The sequence below is a fragment of the Colias croceus genome, chromosome 10 (genome assembly GCF_905220415.1).
Source record: "Colias croceus chromosome 10, ilColCroc2.1".
NCBI lineage: Eukaryota > Metazoa > Arthropoda > Insecta > Lepidoptera > Pieridae > Colias > Colias croceus.
The window spans coordinates 602550-620769 of NC_059546.1; the positions used below are offsets into that span (position 1 = coordinate 602550).

The 18220-nt window shown below is 35.0% G+C and overlaps 1 protein-coding gene across 1 annotated transcript in view; it reads left to right on the forward strand.

Moving 5' to 3' along the window:
- Positions 1 to 9749: 9749 nt before the first annotated feature.
- LOC123695173 (protogenin A-like) overlaps positions 9750 to 18220 on the forward strand; it is a 106823-nt gene continuing 98352 nt past the window's right edge. The window contains exon 1 of the mRNA XM_045640933.1: positions 9750 to 9880. Coding sequence (XP_045496889.1) covers positions 9823 to 9880 — 58 coding nt within the window. The 5' untranslated portion in view covers positions 9750 to 9822. The remainder of the gene's footprint in view (positions 9881 to 18220) is intronic.

Here is an 18220-nt window from a genome sequence, read left to right on the forward strand (position 1 = left end):
TGAACCAATTTGCATGTAATTTGGTATAGAGATATTTTGATACCCGAGAAAGGACATAGGATAGGTTTTATCCCGGAAATCCCACGGGAACGGGAATTATGCGGGTTTTTCTTTGACTGCGCGGGCGATGCCGCGGGCGGAAAGCTAGTATATAATAAATATAATATAAACACAACAATATAACATTCATTCAAATCATACAAACAAACAGACATAAACACACAGGCAGAATTTTTTTACGGATTCGTGCTCTATACTGTTTCCCTAATATTGTTTTTTTGAATATATTACATACATACTTACACTTTTTTACTGTTTTATTAATTATTATATACGTATAGATTATCATCAATAATTATAAATAAAAAATAATAATAAATTATCATATTACATAATTTGCCATGATTTCAACTTCACTGTTTTATATAATTATTTCATTAATATACTAACTACCGAAAATACGCGTAGAACGAGCGAAGAATATTGTGTTTAATTTAGCGTCCGATGAACTTTACGTAAGTACGATGAGCCGGGTGCGGAGTGTATGATGGAAGAAAGATTGCGCGCGGCATGGCGCGCTAGGGCGGGGCCCATAACTTTAGAAATTCTCTGCCTTTATGCCCACTCTTAATCCCAGGAACTACTGGTCCGATTTAAAAATTTTTTCGGTGTTAGATAGCCCATTCATCGAGGTCAGCTATAGGCTATATATATATCATCATACTAAGACCAATAAGAGCGGAGCCCCGCGGGTGAATCCGCGGAGCGCAGCTAGTCGTTGATAAATCATCAATATCATCATCATCAATACATATAATAAAATTCTAGAAAAGTCGTGTCTGTACAATCAAAATATATAAAAAAAAATTAGCAGGTGCTATTATTAAATCGATCCCAAACCTAAACCTGTAGTTAAAAAAAATTTTGTCTGTTTGTCTGTTTGTCTGTTTGTCTGTATATGTGCACGCTAATCTCAGAAACGGCTTATCCGATTAAGATGCGGTTTTCACTAAAATATTGTGGTAATCTTCATTTAACATTTAGTGTTTATTTCATGTCAATCGGTTCGTAAATAAAAAAGTTATGACCATTTAAGTATTCACGGCGAACATTTGCTAAGGCATTCTATACACTGTACGATAAAACGTAAGTTATCTGTTACAATTATTTTTCGTAAATGTCCAAGTGATCATATCGAAAGTGCCCAAGGGGGGGGGGGGGAATAGAATTATGCTTACTTCTAGGTAAATTTTATACATAAAATGTCCTTTAAATTATGTCGTACTTATTATATTTTTAACCCCCGACGCAAAAAGATGGGATGGGAGACCGCTATGTGTGTCTGTGTGTGTGTCTGTTTGTGCCACCGTAGCTCGCTAACAGGTAATCCGAATTAGATGCGGTTTTTTTAGTTAGGCAGCATATTTTCCGACGCTGGTTCTTAGATAAAGTGTATCAAAATCGGTTCATCCATTTATTATACCTAGGTATATAGAGGTAAATGTGGGAATGAAAAAAACGAAAGTTGTCAAATATAAGTACCTAAGTGATATAACGACGCGGTTGGCGCAGTGGTAAAGTAACTGCCTACTGAGCCGACGCGACGGTCCCGGGTTCGATCCCCGGTCAGGGCAAATATTTGTGTGATGAACTCAATTATTTGTTCTTGTAACTGGGTGTTATTATCTATATACTTATGTATTTATTAAATATTATATTTATCGTCGCCTAGTACTCACAACACAAGCCTTAATTGAGCTTACTGTGGGACTAGGTCGATTTGTGTAATAATGTCCTATAATATTTATTTAAGTATTTATATCCTATAATATTATATATTAAATGAAAGTGAACGACCTATCAGTAACAAATCGGTTCATCCATTTATTTGATATAGGTATAAAAGTGGTAATAAAAAAAGAATTTGTCAAATATACTCAAGTGACATATCAAATGAAAGGGCATGACGTGTAAAGTATAATTAGACATATTTTATCAAAATCGGTTCATCCATTTATTATACCTATATATGGGTAAAAGTGGGAATGAAAAAAAAAACGAATGTTGTCAAATATACCCAAGTGACATATCAAATAAAAGTGCATAACGGGTGAAGTACACTTAGTTATATTTTTATCCAATTCGGTTTATCCATTTATTAGATTACAGCGGTAAAAGTGGGAATGAACAATAATCGAATGTGGTCAAATAATATACTCAAGCGGCATATCAAAATATGAAAGGGCAACGTGTGAATTACAATTAGTCATATTTTATCGAAATCGATTCATCCGTTTATTACATTTAGGGCTTTTTAGGGGTGACAGTGGGGATAAATAAACCAAATGGAGCATCAAACTACAGGATATGACGTGTACACTGTACATATAGCCTATAGGTACAATTAGATATGGTTTACATCAAAATCGGTTCTGCCATTTACTAGGGATGGAAAGGGAAGTGTTGAAAGTCTGTGAAAGAAGAGGGGATACGGGAGCGAGAGGATAGCCACACCCTGGAAATTTTGAACTCTACTCAAAGCTACATAGGCCTGGCCCTTGGCAATATTTTTTTTCCTAAGTATACCACTTCTTTTGCCACTGTGGTCCATTACAATTTGTGCACGGTTACGGCCCAACTTAAAAGATGTCAAGGAGCAACAAACTTATAGATATCAATATGATGTAGGAATGAAATATGGAGGTAGAGGTAGGTCTCGCTCACTTGAAAATATTACATGAAAATAAGAAACCGAAAGGTATAAATAATTATTTTACAAACTTCCCGACGATCTTTAAAATTAAGTACCATATATTTTGATAATGAGGTATATTATGATGATGTTGGCATGGCAGCCCGACGCGACGACTTTGTTTTTTTTTATAAATATTTAAAATGGTATTTATTTTTATAAATCTTCGGGAAGGCTGTGAAATTATTTATTCCTTTTTCTATGCACTTTTCTTCGTAGCGCTGTTTTTTTTTTAATTTAATTTTTATTGCACGGTCTAAACGGTTTAGTTACTACAGGCGTGAGACAGGATTCAGGAAAGATCTGATTTGGAATTTGTGCTGGATTTGATAAAAACTGAGTATCGATTAAGCTGATCAGTTGCTGCACGATACATAGTTAAAAACATCCATACAAGGAAGTAAGGAAAATAAATTTGCTCCCCTCCCCCCTGGTGCCTAAAAATAATATGACATAATTTAAAAGAAATTTTACGTAGAAAATTAATAAGGCATTTTTTTTTGTATTGTTCAGCTCAGTTTAGTAATAAATTTTACTTACAGTGCTTTTAATTATTATTTATGGTAGTCTGTGTTTACTCAATAATTAAGATAAGTAGGAACTACTATGCAGTCACTATTCCACGCGGACGAAGTCGCGGGCACAGCTAGTATTAAATATTATTTATTGTGTTTTACAAACACGGAAGATAAGTACATGCGCAAAACTTTGTAATATTGCAGATAGATAACTATTTCCGCTATAGTTTCGTGGTTAATCAATCGTTATTAATTAATTTAGTTAATAATAGCACAGATAATAATTAATAGTAGATATATTACCGTTTACAGCAGTAGGTACTCAGTACGGATTATTTCAGTAGTGGGTTATTTCAGTAGTGGTGGGTTCAACTTTTCCTTGAAAGTTTTTCTCTAACATGTACCGTTTTTGAGATTTAAGCGAAAAATGAAAAAAATGGACCTTTTCCCCCCTCCCCCCACTCCGGGGCTCCTCCCAGTGTCCCGGGGTTTTAGTATGTTTATTACCTAGGGACTCTTGACATGTTTCCGAAGAAACATCTTACGTTACTAACCCACGCACTCTAGACCCCCCTTGGAGGGACTCATTCAATGGACTATGTGGCGGCCACACGCTACACGCGCGTAGCTTCGCGTGGCGGCGTTTGTGGCTGTGGCCGCTGTGGCCCGTGGCTCGTGTGCGGCGACGCGACGGTAAGACTTTATTTATGCAAAATCTAAAAAGTAACTTTTTTTCGTTATTGATAATATTTATCTAAAATCAATGAAGCGCTTTCTGGTTAAGAAAAACCTATAAAAGTACAAATTACAACTGAAAAAGTTAACTCTCCCCTTGCTAAAAAATAAAATAAAACCGGTCAAGTGCGAGTCGGACTCGCGCACCGTGGGCTCTGAACTAACCTACTTTTTATTATGTTGTACCTCTAAAATGTATGTTTTAGCAATTTTTGTTTTTAACCTAATTTCAAGACTCTGTGGACACGGGAAGTACAATGTAGGTTTTGATTTCCTTACGAATGTCGAAATTTGGGAAAAATTCAGCATTTACGAATGTATCTTTTGATTGCCTATGCTTATACGTTTGATTTTTTCCCAACATCAAGGAACCGTAGACAGGAGTATTCGATATAAATTTCAGCTTCGCATTCCTGAGAAAAAGGGTGTTGACAGACAGTCAGACAGACAGACGGACACGGAGAGAAAGTGATCCTATAGCTATAACGTATAAGGGTTCCGTTTTTTCCTTTTGAGAATCGGAATCCTAAAAAAACTTTACTATTGTTTGTATGTAGACTGTACAGCCGAGTTCTGATATTACATACCTATTAGGTAAGCGATTTATCAAGAGATTCAAAACGTGTCGATAGTTTTTATGTCGCAGTGAAATGCAGATATCAGAGATTTTACAAATCCAACGACAAAAACAAAATGCAAAATTTCCTCGATATTTTGTAAATACTTGATTTATGAATCTGAAAAATTTACACGTAAAACTGTAACACCTAAATAAACACAAAACACATTGTATCATTCATCATACAATTTGTTTGGAAATTGAACCTACATCCTAAAATACAATAGGTACTTAAATAATGACTGTACCTACTTCGCGTTGTACGTATATAAAGGCAGATATTATGTTACCTACAGGCTATGTAGGTAAGTGTATTATTTACTGTATAAAGGTCAAACTTTATAAATTGTTTCACCTACAGGTAATTTTTCCCGCCAACAATAATTGCGAAGATTAGCGCCAACCGTCTCGCGTGTAGAGCCGAAAGTTTTGTAATTTACCTACCTTGTGGTTTTCATTAGTTGCCTTTTTTGCTATCAACAAGATGAACATTAAACATCTATGATTAAACTACAGGTTGTTCAAAGAACTGTGATTTTTTTTTTGTGTGAGGTATGTGCATTTTGACGCCCATTACGTACGATAAAGCCGTTCGCCTAGGACTATAGGTGTGTGTAGAGCGAAGGCTCTAGGGCTGAGCAGTGAGCCTACACGCATTACCTACTCCAGAACCGGCACTACTGGAATGTTTTCTGGACGGAAGCTTTTAGAATAAAACCACTAAGCCGATTTTGATGAAATTTTACGGAGATGGAAAATAGCATCATAAATTATGTAGGTATGTGCTCTTAAAAAATTGTAATACCTTTCTTATTATTCAAAAATTATACAAATACAATCCCAATCAAGAATCCTACAAACTCCTAAACATTTGTATACAAATACAATTATCAACATCGTATAACCAACACGTACAAATTTATCGGCGCTACTTCACAATATTATCCAACCACTATTATAGATATTACGAAATCCCCAAACATATGAATATTCAACATTAAACATTGGAACGATTCCAATAAGCTCTCATCTCCGATATTACAAGTACTTTCTGGACGCCGGCCAACTCCCGCCGCGTAACAATCTCACTCTCAAAAACCTGAAATTGCCAGCTCGAAAAAAAATTCCGAAATATGGGAGATTTTGGCCAATTGATATTGAAAAAATCGCACATTGGTATATTTCATTTTATTTATTTATTTAAAATTGAATACACTTAACAGATCACGATATTGTGTCTATAGGCGTTACATTAATTTCAGGAGCAGATCGCAACCCAACAAAATGTGTACAATTATTATAACAATGTGATACAGTTTACAGTTACCTAAAGGCAAAGGAATGGTTACAATTTAAAATTAGATAAAAAAGAAAGACAATTATTATCAATTAAAATAATGGTTACTTATACAATAACATTAAATTATACAAATAGGACATCATTTTACGATTTGATAAACATGTTTTTCGAATATTTTTAAACTTCTTTACGTGCATTGAGAGTAAAATTTCAATGTCGTATCATGGCAATGCCGTCAGCGTCACGTCATTGAGTAAGGCGACGATTTTGGTATCTTTGAATCCTGCCAAAGAAGTTTCACTTCTGAGACTTGTGTGTCGGCACACACGCTCTTTTTTAATCTTATAATAAAACGTTTCACATCTCCCGCCCTCGTCTAGGATGAAAATTATAATATAGTACTTATATTATTATATTTTTAGATAAAAATGTTGAAAATTGGTTAAGTAGCTTGGAGCCTATTCAATGCAAACAAACATTAAAATTTTCACTGTATTTATGTATGTATTGTCGTATTATAATCTATTAGTTACTTAGTTACTAATTTTATGGTATTATTAAATAGGAAAATATGTATGATTGTTAGTTTAATTTGATGAATTTATGGGATAAATAATATTATATCAATATTCAAGATATCGTATTAGGTTTATCCTGTAAAGTTAAGTGATATTCAGTAATTAAATAAGGCAGGAAAATAATGTTAAGTTTAAAAAACTTACGGGCAAACAGCAAGACAGCATGGCTGAGTCTGACCAGATTGCCTTATAGATTATTGTATTATTATTTACTAAGTTAATATAAGTAGTTTTAAGTAAACATATTATGGCAATAAATTTTTTCTTTCTTTTAAGTTTAAGTGTTTGTTTATACATTTAATAATATATCACTAAGACGAACCCACGCTCAAATCCAAAATCAAGTATTGTAAATCTGATGTATGAGTTATATTTCTGTTCAGTTTTATCCATTCCATCCAGAAGTTTTTTCGTGAAAGAGTAAAAAATATACGTAGATCGTTATGTTGCACCGTGTCATTCACCCGAAATATTTTGTATAGGTCATATACATAAGGCATTCATAAAAACACTTTATTTGTTTATTTTAAAAGTATAATACAATCCTAATGTTGCATTGAGCATAGTTCACAATGAATCGTAAAAAAATGCTTCGTTATTTGAATACAATAGAATAACATACCTACTATACCTACATAATAAATGATATGCTGAATGAAATAAAAAATTGTTGTAAAAATATAAAATATCAGAAATGGAAACATTTCATTTGTAATAACTTAAATAATGTACTGTTTACGTTTAGTCTTATATAAAGTTTAAAGTTAAAAAAAAAACTGCAATTAAATAGATATTCAGCTTTATTCAAGCACAGAATAAACTCTATTGCATAAAAATGTAAGTAGAATGACCAACAAAATTTCATTACGAATACATCATATTGTATTAGTTTAAATACCTAAATTTTTAAAATATTAAATAGATTACAATCATTAAAAATGACTATCACTATTCACACAACTAAGCAATTGACAAATAAAATCATAATTTTACTATGTGATTACTATTTTATCACAACAAATAATTACATATATCGCGAAATTTAACATCTCAACTGGCAACACCACAAATTGCCTAGCGATGCGCTCGCCGCTCAGTGCAACCACTGACCTACCTCTACTCACTCCACGTTGCAACGAGTTTTGTTTCTCCTCTACACAACTGCGGTTTGCGACACGCTCACAATGTTTACTTTACGCACAATCATTAATTTTATTACTGCATGTCATTATTTGCGCAGCCATTTTGAAAAGATGAAAGAGCGAATTGGCGCGAATTCGGCTAGGCTAAATATTTTATTACAAGTAACGAAGGTTATACATTGTATGGTTTAATAACGTTTAATAAAATGAAAATAAATTAATTTGTTCATCATCATTGATTTATTTTTAATAATTTAAAAATCAGTAAATAAGTACCTAGGTACTTACGTATAAAAAGTTTGTAATATAAATTTACAATATTATTATGTAAAAATAAATATAAGTATAAATATTAATAATTTAAGGAGAAGGGTTTTACGTCCATAAATTCCATACATTTATGGGGGAAATTTGACGGAGTTTTGCCGTCTATTCGTCATGGCAAATAGACGTATCAGCTAAAAACTAGTATTACTATGAACATATTGTTATATGTATGATAAATATAATGTTTATTATTTATGTAATATGTATGTATGGTAAACATATACAAACTACATCTGGCCTACGAATTTTATTCATCAAGTTACCCTTGAAAAAAATTCAATAGAAGAAACTGCCACTAAAATAATTGATATTCAACAATTATTCAACAAAATTTTTTGAGGAAACAGAATTTTTTATTTATATTTTTGTAAATTTATACTTTCATAACTAATTACTAAATGATAAAAGAGTTCAAGGAGAAAGATTCAAAATGAAATAAATTACCTATACAGAAATGAAGGACAATGTAATTATATGTATTTGTCATTATACCTAAGTAATTGTTTTATGTTATTTCTTATCTATAGTAGGTACCTATATAATTAGTAATATATTATGTAGGGCCGCAGGCGTGTCGGACAAAATGTAGAGTTTATTTTAATTACCTGTCATTAATTTATATTATTTTCTATGCCACACAGAGTTCAAATTATAAAAACAATCATTAAAAATACAACATGCAATGACATTGGTATGAACTTTTAAACATAGGTAGGTAGGTAGGGTACTGGTAGGTACCTAATTTAGTTACGTTAGTCAAAAGGAAAACATCTAGTTCTTAACAAACAAATTTTGTATTGTTAATTTCTGAACTAAGGTAGGTACATATTTCGATATTTCAGCACAATTACTATGGCAACGAGACTATTCTAATCACAGTTTGAAAATAATTAAAGCGATAACCTAAAATGTATCGAAACGACAAGTAGGTAATTAAAAAAGGGAAATAGTTCATAGCGGAAGCATAAATATAATTAGTACTCAACAATGATTCAACTGCGACAAGCAATAAAACTCGATACTCGAATAGTGTACTATTGTATTGTAGAAAAAAACCAAAACACGCGTTACTACGCGTACGCACGTAACTCGACGAACGGAACGATTCGACGAACTTTTGTAACAAACTTTATTGTTCAACTTCAACATCCAACATGCCGTCTTTCAACACGAAACATGTAAATTGTATTAAGAGAAGTGTCAATGTAACTGGTGACATAGTTTGGATGCAGCGCGCGTGCTAGAAGCGGAAGTATGATGCGATTATCGATTCGCTTATGACAGAAATGAGAAAACGCGTTGAATGGACAGGATTGTAGCGGGGCCGGGGGGCGGGGGACCGCGGACATGCTGATGTGACTAGTGACGTGCCGCCGACGAGTGTAATCGATATTACGACGTAAATATTTGTATCTGATTATTGTGAGGAAATATAAAGTTAGTACAAGTGTATGTATAACGTATTATAAATGAAACATGTTTATAGTAACACATACATTGTACAGTTTTAATGATCAAATTTCATAACAATTTAAACAAAGAATAATTATGTTTTTATTGTTATATTACAAGAGACATATTTCTTTAGATTGTTTGAAATTATGATCGTATTTGACTCTAGAACTCTACTTTTATTAGAACTTGGACAGAGTTGCATGATAGAGCGGATTTGAAGTGTAGCGGTCACAAGTTGTAGAGTCGACAGTCGGTCTCGACTAAGTCCATCGACTAGCGCGCACACACGCCTAGCCGCGAGAGCGCGTCAGTGCGCCGCAGACAGCGGGCTGCGCCGTTCGTGTCCACGCAGCCCGCTTTGACGATATCGTGTTCAGTGCAAATGATTTTGTTTTTATGGCGCTCATATTACTACAAGTGTTGGTGTTGGGTGTGATCGCGGCTGCCGTCGACGGTGGGTTGTGTTCTATTGTTATTGCGTATACCACGTGGTAGCCCGGGCAGTGTTTACGGCGCTGGACGCATGCGCCTACCTTGTTTGCGTCTTCAGGTCATACACCGGCTTAACCCAAAGCCTGTATACATACCTTGCAGCCAAGTAAGTCTTGCAGCGCGGCCGATGCAGCGGCTATCCTTCCGCAGCGCCAGCGACGACATAACTGGTAAAGAAACCGCACGAGATTCGAATATGTATTCATTGAAACATTAGTCAAACATTCAAACGCATACATATTCAATGAAACAAGTCTATAGGTATAAAATTAAAATGTAACGCAATCAAAACATGAATTAGGGTGTCCTTGGAGTCACGGGTCGAGCGGAGTCGACTACTCGCTAGTTGAGAATTCATGAGATTGAATACTATAAAATATATAAGCACGCACACATACACGACACTTGTTTTTCCGTCTGTGGACGCTAAACATGGAAAATACTTGAATAAAAACGTTCCCAGACTATTACGCAATTTGTAACGGTAAGACAACATTTCTACATGAATTTTTGTTTTTAATCGACCGAACAAATCGTTAATTCTCCAAGACAATAGTATGTTTGGCGAAACGTGAGTGTTGTATACGTGAATATGTAATTATAGCGTATTTGTGTATCGCCATCGTAATAACTCTATTCGCTACTAATTTGTAGAGTTATGGACTCTAGGCATTTGTGACGATCAAAGGCATAAATTAAATGATAATAAATCTTATTCATCGCGTTCAGATGTTGCGCAGATAGGAGATTAAGATAGGAATATCGTCTAAATTGAGTAAATTACAGTTATAAATGATATTTGATTCGAATTGCGCGATAAATTTTACGAAATTGTTGTTATTTTAGGGGAGATGTAAGTCGGTCACCTTGCTTTTATTGCCAATAAATTGTAGAACGTATTTGTTTTCGCTAATATGGTCTCGGTTAATGGCAAAACTATTTGTTGAATGAGTTATTGTTCACTATAATAACTTGTTTATATGTAACTTTATGATAGCCTGTAAGCTGTTGTGCGAGGGCTTAGCTAGAGCCAAAATCAAACTTTATAATTTTTAGGTACATAATTATATATTTACATTTAATTATACATTGTGTACAGTAGATATAAATAAATTATTTGTACAAAGCAAAATTAATAAGGCTTGGCGCCAAAATGCTCGAAGTAGAGTAACTATTGACAGGTACACACTTAAAACTTTTTTTAATCCATTTTTTATTATTCTAAAATTAACGTGAAGAAATAAGTAGGTACTTAAATGGAATTTAGAATTAAATTAGGTACGTAGGTACTTACCTATGAGTAAATTTATTTAATTTTATTACGTGTAAAGGCACTATCTTATATACCTAGGTAGGTATAATAACAGAGGAATTATTAAGTAAATGACAAGAATTTCGCAAGCAAAACCGTAGACAAGAACTAGTATAATATACAATCAATTTTCGTAGAGATTCGATAAAAGATACGCAGACATCTGCGGCACCCCACTAAGGGGAAAAATTTAACTTTCCTCTTGCCCCGGGCAAAGGGCACTTATCCCTTGCCCATTTGGCAATCGAGTTACCTTTGTATTGAATGAATAACTATATCAAATATCCCTGTATTTGTTTACTCAAACGATACAAAAAATGGGTAAATTGAGGTACAGGTTGTATAAAAAGGTACGACAATAGCAAATTTTGGGACTTTTAGGTGCCATTAAACCTACTGAAGGTGAATTATATTTTATTTTAGTCAAGTATTCGAACCAAACTAATAAGTATTACCTATGAAGAGGAAACATTTTTGTATGCACGTTTGTAATGTTTTTATACGATAATAACTGGACTGATATCCAAAATTCTAATACCTGAAAAAGCTACATTATTCCTGAATGAGGTAGGTACAACGGCTGCTTTTTTTTTCGTTTTATCCCGAGCGAAACCGGGAGGAGCAGCTAGTCGGTAATAAAGCTAAGCATTAACCATTATGCACAATGGTAAAGTGGTGTAATCGATACTTAATATTATAAAGCTGAAGAGTTTGTGTGTTTGTTTGTTTGTGCGAGTTAATCTCAGGAACTACTGGTCCGATTTGAAAAATTATTTCGGTGTTAGATAGCCCATTTATCGAGGAAGGCTATTTATCATCACGCTAAGACCAACAGAAACGGAGCAACGCGGGTGAAACCGCGGGGCATACCGCACAGCTAGTGCAAAATAAAAGTCGATCAAAGTGGTTTTAGCGAGCGAAAGTAAGGTCTAGTCACTGTTGCTAGTTTTGTCCTAAGCGTCTAAGTAGGAACTCAGATTTATAAAACACAACTAAAAGCTAATTTAATAACACTTAAAAGCTCTACTCGGGTTATACAGGGATAGAAAAAAAATTGTAGAGCCTATGTCACTCAAGCATACTTTCTGCTAAAACTTATAGGAAACAGATAATAAAATCTGTGTTAAAACACATGTTTGTAACAGAGTCCTGCTACGTTAAAATAGTAATATCACATACAAAAAATGTTCTTTAACCCCGTAAGTAGTACGGATTGCGTAACAAATGCGTACATAACATCGGAGTTACTTCCTGCAATCGATTGCACCCCCACCCCCACCCTTGACATTCGCACCAAGGTCGTTGGGGGCTTCCGAATGTCTCTGTACTAACTAGTGTAGTTTGAAAGTAGATTGAAGTAATGCCTACAAGATCTTGTTCTCAAATATAAAACAAACTAAATAAGGAATTATTGTTAAGGCTCTATATTTTATACTCTACTCTACTCTACTCTACTCTACTCTTACTTAGTGAGATCAGTTTTAATTTTTTTTATTAACTCATTGGATGGAGGATATTAAGCATATGTTAAATAGATATATTAAAATAATTCTACAAACCATAATTTTGATTAACAAATAATTTCTAAAATTCTTGAAAAACTGACCTTTAGCTATTTAGTATTTTTATCCAAAAACAGAATGTCTGTCAGCATAATGACTATCGTGTTCGCAAAAAAAATGACGCATTATATATTCGTATATATATATAATAGTTCCGAAACACAAACTAGTTTTAATTTCAAATTTTTGCCATATCTTCTACATCTTTATTATAATAAATACAATTATAAAAATAAAAGTTTTAGACCACACGCACGTATCGCAACCATTATTCTAAAAATAGTTTTTCGCAAATTAAATAAGTGAGGACGGTTATTTTTAACGCAATATGCTATTATTATTATTATATGTGTATCTCATTCCATAATACTCGGGTACCATCATAAGGAAGGTACCCGGTCCTTTGGAAGGCTTACGTGGGGACACGGATCCAACACGCAGAGGCCCTTTAGAGAACTTTACTGTGTTGTGGGACACCAGCCGCAGCCTGCCCATGACTGCACTATAGAGATACAGTCCTAGGCAGTCCGCGGCCGATGTAGGACTATTTCGAAATATGGAAAAACAAAATAAACTGGGCTATGGAGTGGGATGTTAAATGGGCCGGTATTTGGGGACTATTGGAAACTATGGCACCTGCCTTTCTACTAAAAGAAAGTAAAAATATGTTGGCAGGTGGTGACTCGCCCTCTCACTGTATGGGCCCCCGAAATAAGTCGCTGCAATAGTGCGACAAGGGGGCAACATATTGTGAGCAGCTAAGGGTGGAGAGGCGTCCTTGGACTTTAAACGACGATCACGCGCTCCCTGAGGGTCCAGCATCACGTGCCCACTCGCCACTTACACTTCGCATGCACCCTTCGAGCTAAAAGCTCTCGCGACTCCACTCTGGCCGGCCGGTTAAGGCAAGCCAGAGGTGGGGGTCCTGTCCTCGTCAGGCTCCACTCCGACCGGCCGGTGAAGGCAAGCCGGAGATGAAGACAGGGGCCTCCCCCGGGAGCACTCGGTTCCCGCGGGGTCGCTACTCCCCGACACCCCGCCACAAGGTGTCCTGCGGGTTGACTGATTGCACGGGTGGAATATCTACTGTCACGTAGACAATAGATATTCCAACCGTGGGCGATGGGGTCGTCACATCCCTACGCCCTTATTATTTATTATTATTATAATATACATTTATTATTATTATTATTATTCAGCCATGGCTGTCCCACTGCTGGGCAAAGGCCTCTCTTCCCTTCATCCACGTTTTCCTATTGTGAGCAATTTTTGTCCACTCCTTGCAATGAGAGTCCAGTTCGTCGCGCCATCTGATTTTGGGCCTTCCACGCAGCCTTTTTCCATTGTCGGGGATCCACATAGTGGTGATTTTTGCCCACAACTCTTCGGACATTCGGCAAACATGTCCAGCCCAGTTCCATTTGAGCTCGGCAGCTTTATGGGCTACGTCGACAATCTGTGTTTTTGAGCGCAGCGTTCTATTTTGTATACGATCAGAAAGCTTTACGCCCAAAATGCTGCGCTCCATTGATCTTTGGCAAACCCCAAGTGCGGACTTTTGGCGATCAGTCAATGACCAAGTCTGTGCACCGTAGGTGAGGATGGGCAAGATGCACATGTCCATGAGCCTTCGTTTTAGTGAAAGAGGCAAGTCTCCTTTCATCAGCTCTTTCATCGACCAAAAGCTTCTCCAAGCGTTTTCAATGCGTTTGGCAACTTCTTGATCCTGCCTTGCTTGAAAAGAAACTATTTGGCCAAGGTAAGTATACTCATCGACATATGCAACCGACCCACCCTCGACAATGATGGTGGTTTTGGTGCTGTTAGTCATAAGCTTTGTTTTGGTCATGTTCATCTGAAGTCCGACCCTGAGGCTTGCATCGCTCAGGTCTTCGAGCATTGTTTGTAGCTCAGAGGCTGTGGAGGAAAAGAGAACAATATCTACCTTGGAAGAAGTATTTAGAAGCTTGGCAGCTCGATGGCAGAACAAAGGTTTTAAAATCGGTGAGCATCGATTAACAAACCTTCGCTTTGCAATATGCTAAAAACAATTAAATTATACTTCATTAAATCAATTAAAGAAGAGAAACTATTAAATCTAGAAATGAAACTTTACAAACGCAGTGTATTTTTAACGTAATGTATATGAAAATAAATTATTTTCTTTAATTTAGGTAGGTATACTATGCTCTATATTTGGTACTAACTTCCGCCCACGACTTTGTACGTGCACCCCCGTTTTTCCCCGTTCCCGCAAGAATTTCGGTAAATCCTTTCTTAGCGGATGCCTACGTCCTAACATCTACCTGCATGCCAAATTTCAGTCCAATACGTCCAGTGGTTTGGGCTGTGCGTTGATAGATCACTATATCAGTCACTTTTGAGTTTTATATATATAGTTATATATAGATTATGTTTGGTTTGTTATCGTTGTTAGACATAAGCTACGCGCTCTGACTTTGTCTGGGTTGAAAATCCTTAATGAAATCCTTAAAGAATTAAGGAAAAACCTCTCCTTATTTTTTTAAGGATTAGGTAAAAGCAAAAGCGAATGTCTATTTTATTAAACTACTGCGTGCAGTTAAATAAGTATGGAAATTCTATTTTATTTTTCTACATTTATCTTCGACTTCTCGACGTTTCCAAGGAACATGAACTGCTGAGCCATCTTCTTGGAAATATTAATAAATATTATATAATTCGGTTGTTCCGGGGCCGGGCGTGGTGCCAACTCGATATTTGAGTATTGTCGAAATAGTATACAAATGATGTGAATGATGGAGCCTTGTTATAACTTGCCAAAATCATTTGCAGCCTCGGAACGACCGTGGATCGTAAATCTCTCCTTCATGACGTTTATTATAATATATTTTCACTATCAAGCGAAATAACTACATATTTTTTATCATATCTTGTATGAGTTGCGTATCTTATTCTGTTTATTCGATGGGCAAGTTTTTGTTTGGACGAACGAAGGCATTATAATGAAATTTGCAATAGCTTGATGTGGATTAATTTATTCTTCAATCTAGATTTAATCCGGGCTACAGCTGCAGCGGTGCTATAAGTATATTAAGAAGAGCTGGAACGTCAACACATTTACACATTGCACATGTTAGGCCGGGAGATACTGACACAAAATTTCGGGTCATTTGTAACAGGATGGCGGTCTAGAGGGGTCTTACTTATCCGACGAGTGTGACTTACGCCCACGCGACTAGTCCGCCGGTACCAGCGTTCTGACCATCATTTTTCTTTTTGTCATTGCGTAATAAGACCTCTGTAGAACCGCCATTCTGTTACAAATGACCCGAAATTTTGTGTCAGTATCTCCCGGCCTATGTATGTGTCATATTTTGCAATTGTTTATAAATACAGGGTGATGTAATTGGTGTAGTACGAATATCTAAAAATCTATGAAGAATTTTGTGATACAGTAAATGGAAGAATTATATACAGCTATTTTACAGTATTTAATAAAATCATTTAATTTTTTGTTCATTTTCATTAGAAATGTCAATTTTTCTCACCAAGGTGGAAATTTGGATGATAAGGATCTTGTTAGAAAAATATAAATTTTGACTAAAATCGGCATTTTTTTTTTCAAAAATCAAATTACTAATTAATAATCAGAGTTATCACCATTTACATTAATTTACAAACGATATCGGTTGTTCTTACTTAAAATTGAATACCAATGTCTTATTGCGGTATGTGTTCTTTGGAAGTGTTCGTAAAGTTGTTGATCCGTAATTAAATTTTGCGGAAAATCTTTTAGAGCGCTTAGTAGTGACATATCCTAAGCATATTCAATAGAATTAAAAGACGAGCGAATATGCAAGCCAGTCTATTGAATACTTGAATATTTTCTAAAATGAAACTAGAGTCGCATTTATTTTTGAACATACTGTAAGTGAAATTGCATAAGTGTGAGTACTGTGAACATGCCAGCTTTGCTTAATTGACCGATAAGTATCTAGGTATACTTATGAAATCGTATTTTTTTCTCATAGGTATATTATGTACAATTTGCAATTAATGCTTCCTTGGAGATAATTTCTTAAAGTTAGTTTCATCTTTGCAATTAGTACAGTATGTATTAACATACTAAATATATAAAGAAGACTCCCAACTTCCTTCTTGTCGTTATTTACGAATCGGTATAAGTAGTTATTAAAAAAATGTTGTGTGGTTTTATGAAACCACGGTAAAAGTGAAACTTAGGCACAAAATTATCGTATTTGTACGATAATTATCGTACGGTTCGACCGTCACGCGACATGCGCTACACAGAGCAAAAAGTTTGAGACGATGTAATAAAAGTTTCACTTTAAAATAATAAATAAAAAGAACGTTAAAAACATTTCTTAATTTGTATACTAAGTAGTTTTTTGAATCAGTTATTCAGAACTAATGTTATTATATTTTTAAATGTATGTTTAACGTAAAAATAAATTGCATTAAACCCTATGTTGTTTTGCCTAAGTGCACAAAACTATAAAGATTAGTGCTCAAGCAATAAAAAGCTTATAAAAGTCGTTTTACAATTTTATAAGAGCTTTTAAGTTTACGTATTCCCACTCGTTAAGTATTAACATTTAACCATATAATTTAAAGACATTAATATACTTAACATAAAAATTTTAAAAGTATTCTAAATATTTGAAATTACTGCATTCGCCAATGACTAGTCGTCGTTTTCGTCTTGTCTAAAACTCGAAAAAAAAAATATAGTAAAACCTTCCTCGAGAATCACTATCAATTTATAAAACACATCAAAATGCGTTGTGTAGTTTTAAAGATCTAAACATAGGTACATACGTTTTTCCCTAAATAGACAGGGGGGAGCAATTATGTTTTATGCTTCGTAGCTGTATGTAATGGTAATCGAACCTGAAACCTCTAAATCAAGGTAATCATTTCGCTAGAGAAGCTTACGGAAGCTTGCCATCCTTGCAAGGAATCGAAGCGAAGGTCAGGGGCCCGATGTATTGAGTTTAGATCAATCGATGTATTTAGAGACTGGGTTTAAATCGCGATTTATTGAGAACTGAGAAATAAATGAGTAGGATACTGGTAGAGATCGCTACCTAGCGATAAGGCCGACTTTTACTAATTTAATATTATGTATATTCTTTGTATACCTATTCTTTGATTGGATGTTTTTATTTTTAGGGCCGATTTTTCAATGCCCAGATAAACAGCTAGATAGACTTTATTCTTCAGTTAACAAAATATTCATTTTTTCAATAGACGAATAGGACTTATCTATCGAATAACTACGTTATTTGAGGAATAAATCTATCTGCTGCTCCAACGGCCAGATAGCGTGCTATTCGACGATTAGACGTTTGAGTTGACAACTGACGCGTCAAACTTGGGATATTTTCGTATGTAATAACATAGAGCGTAGAATTATTACAATAAA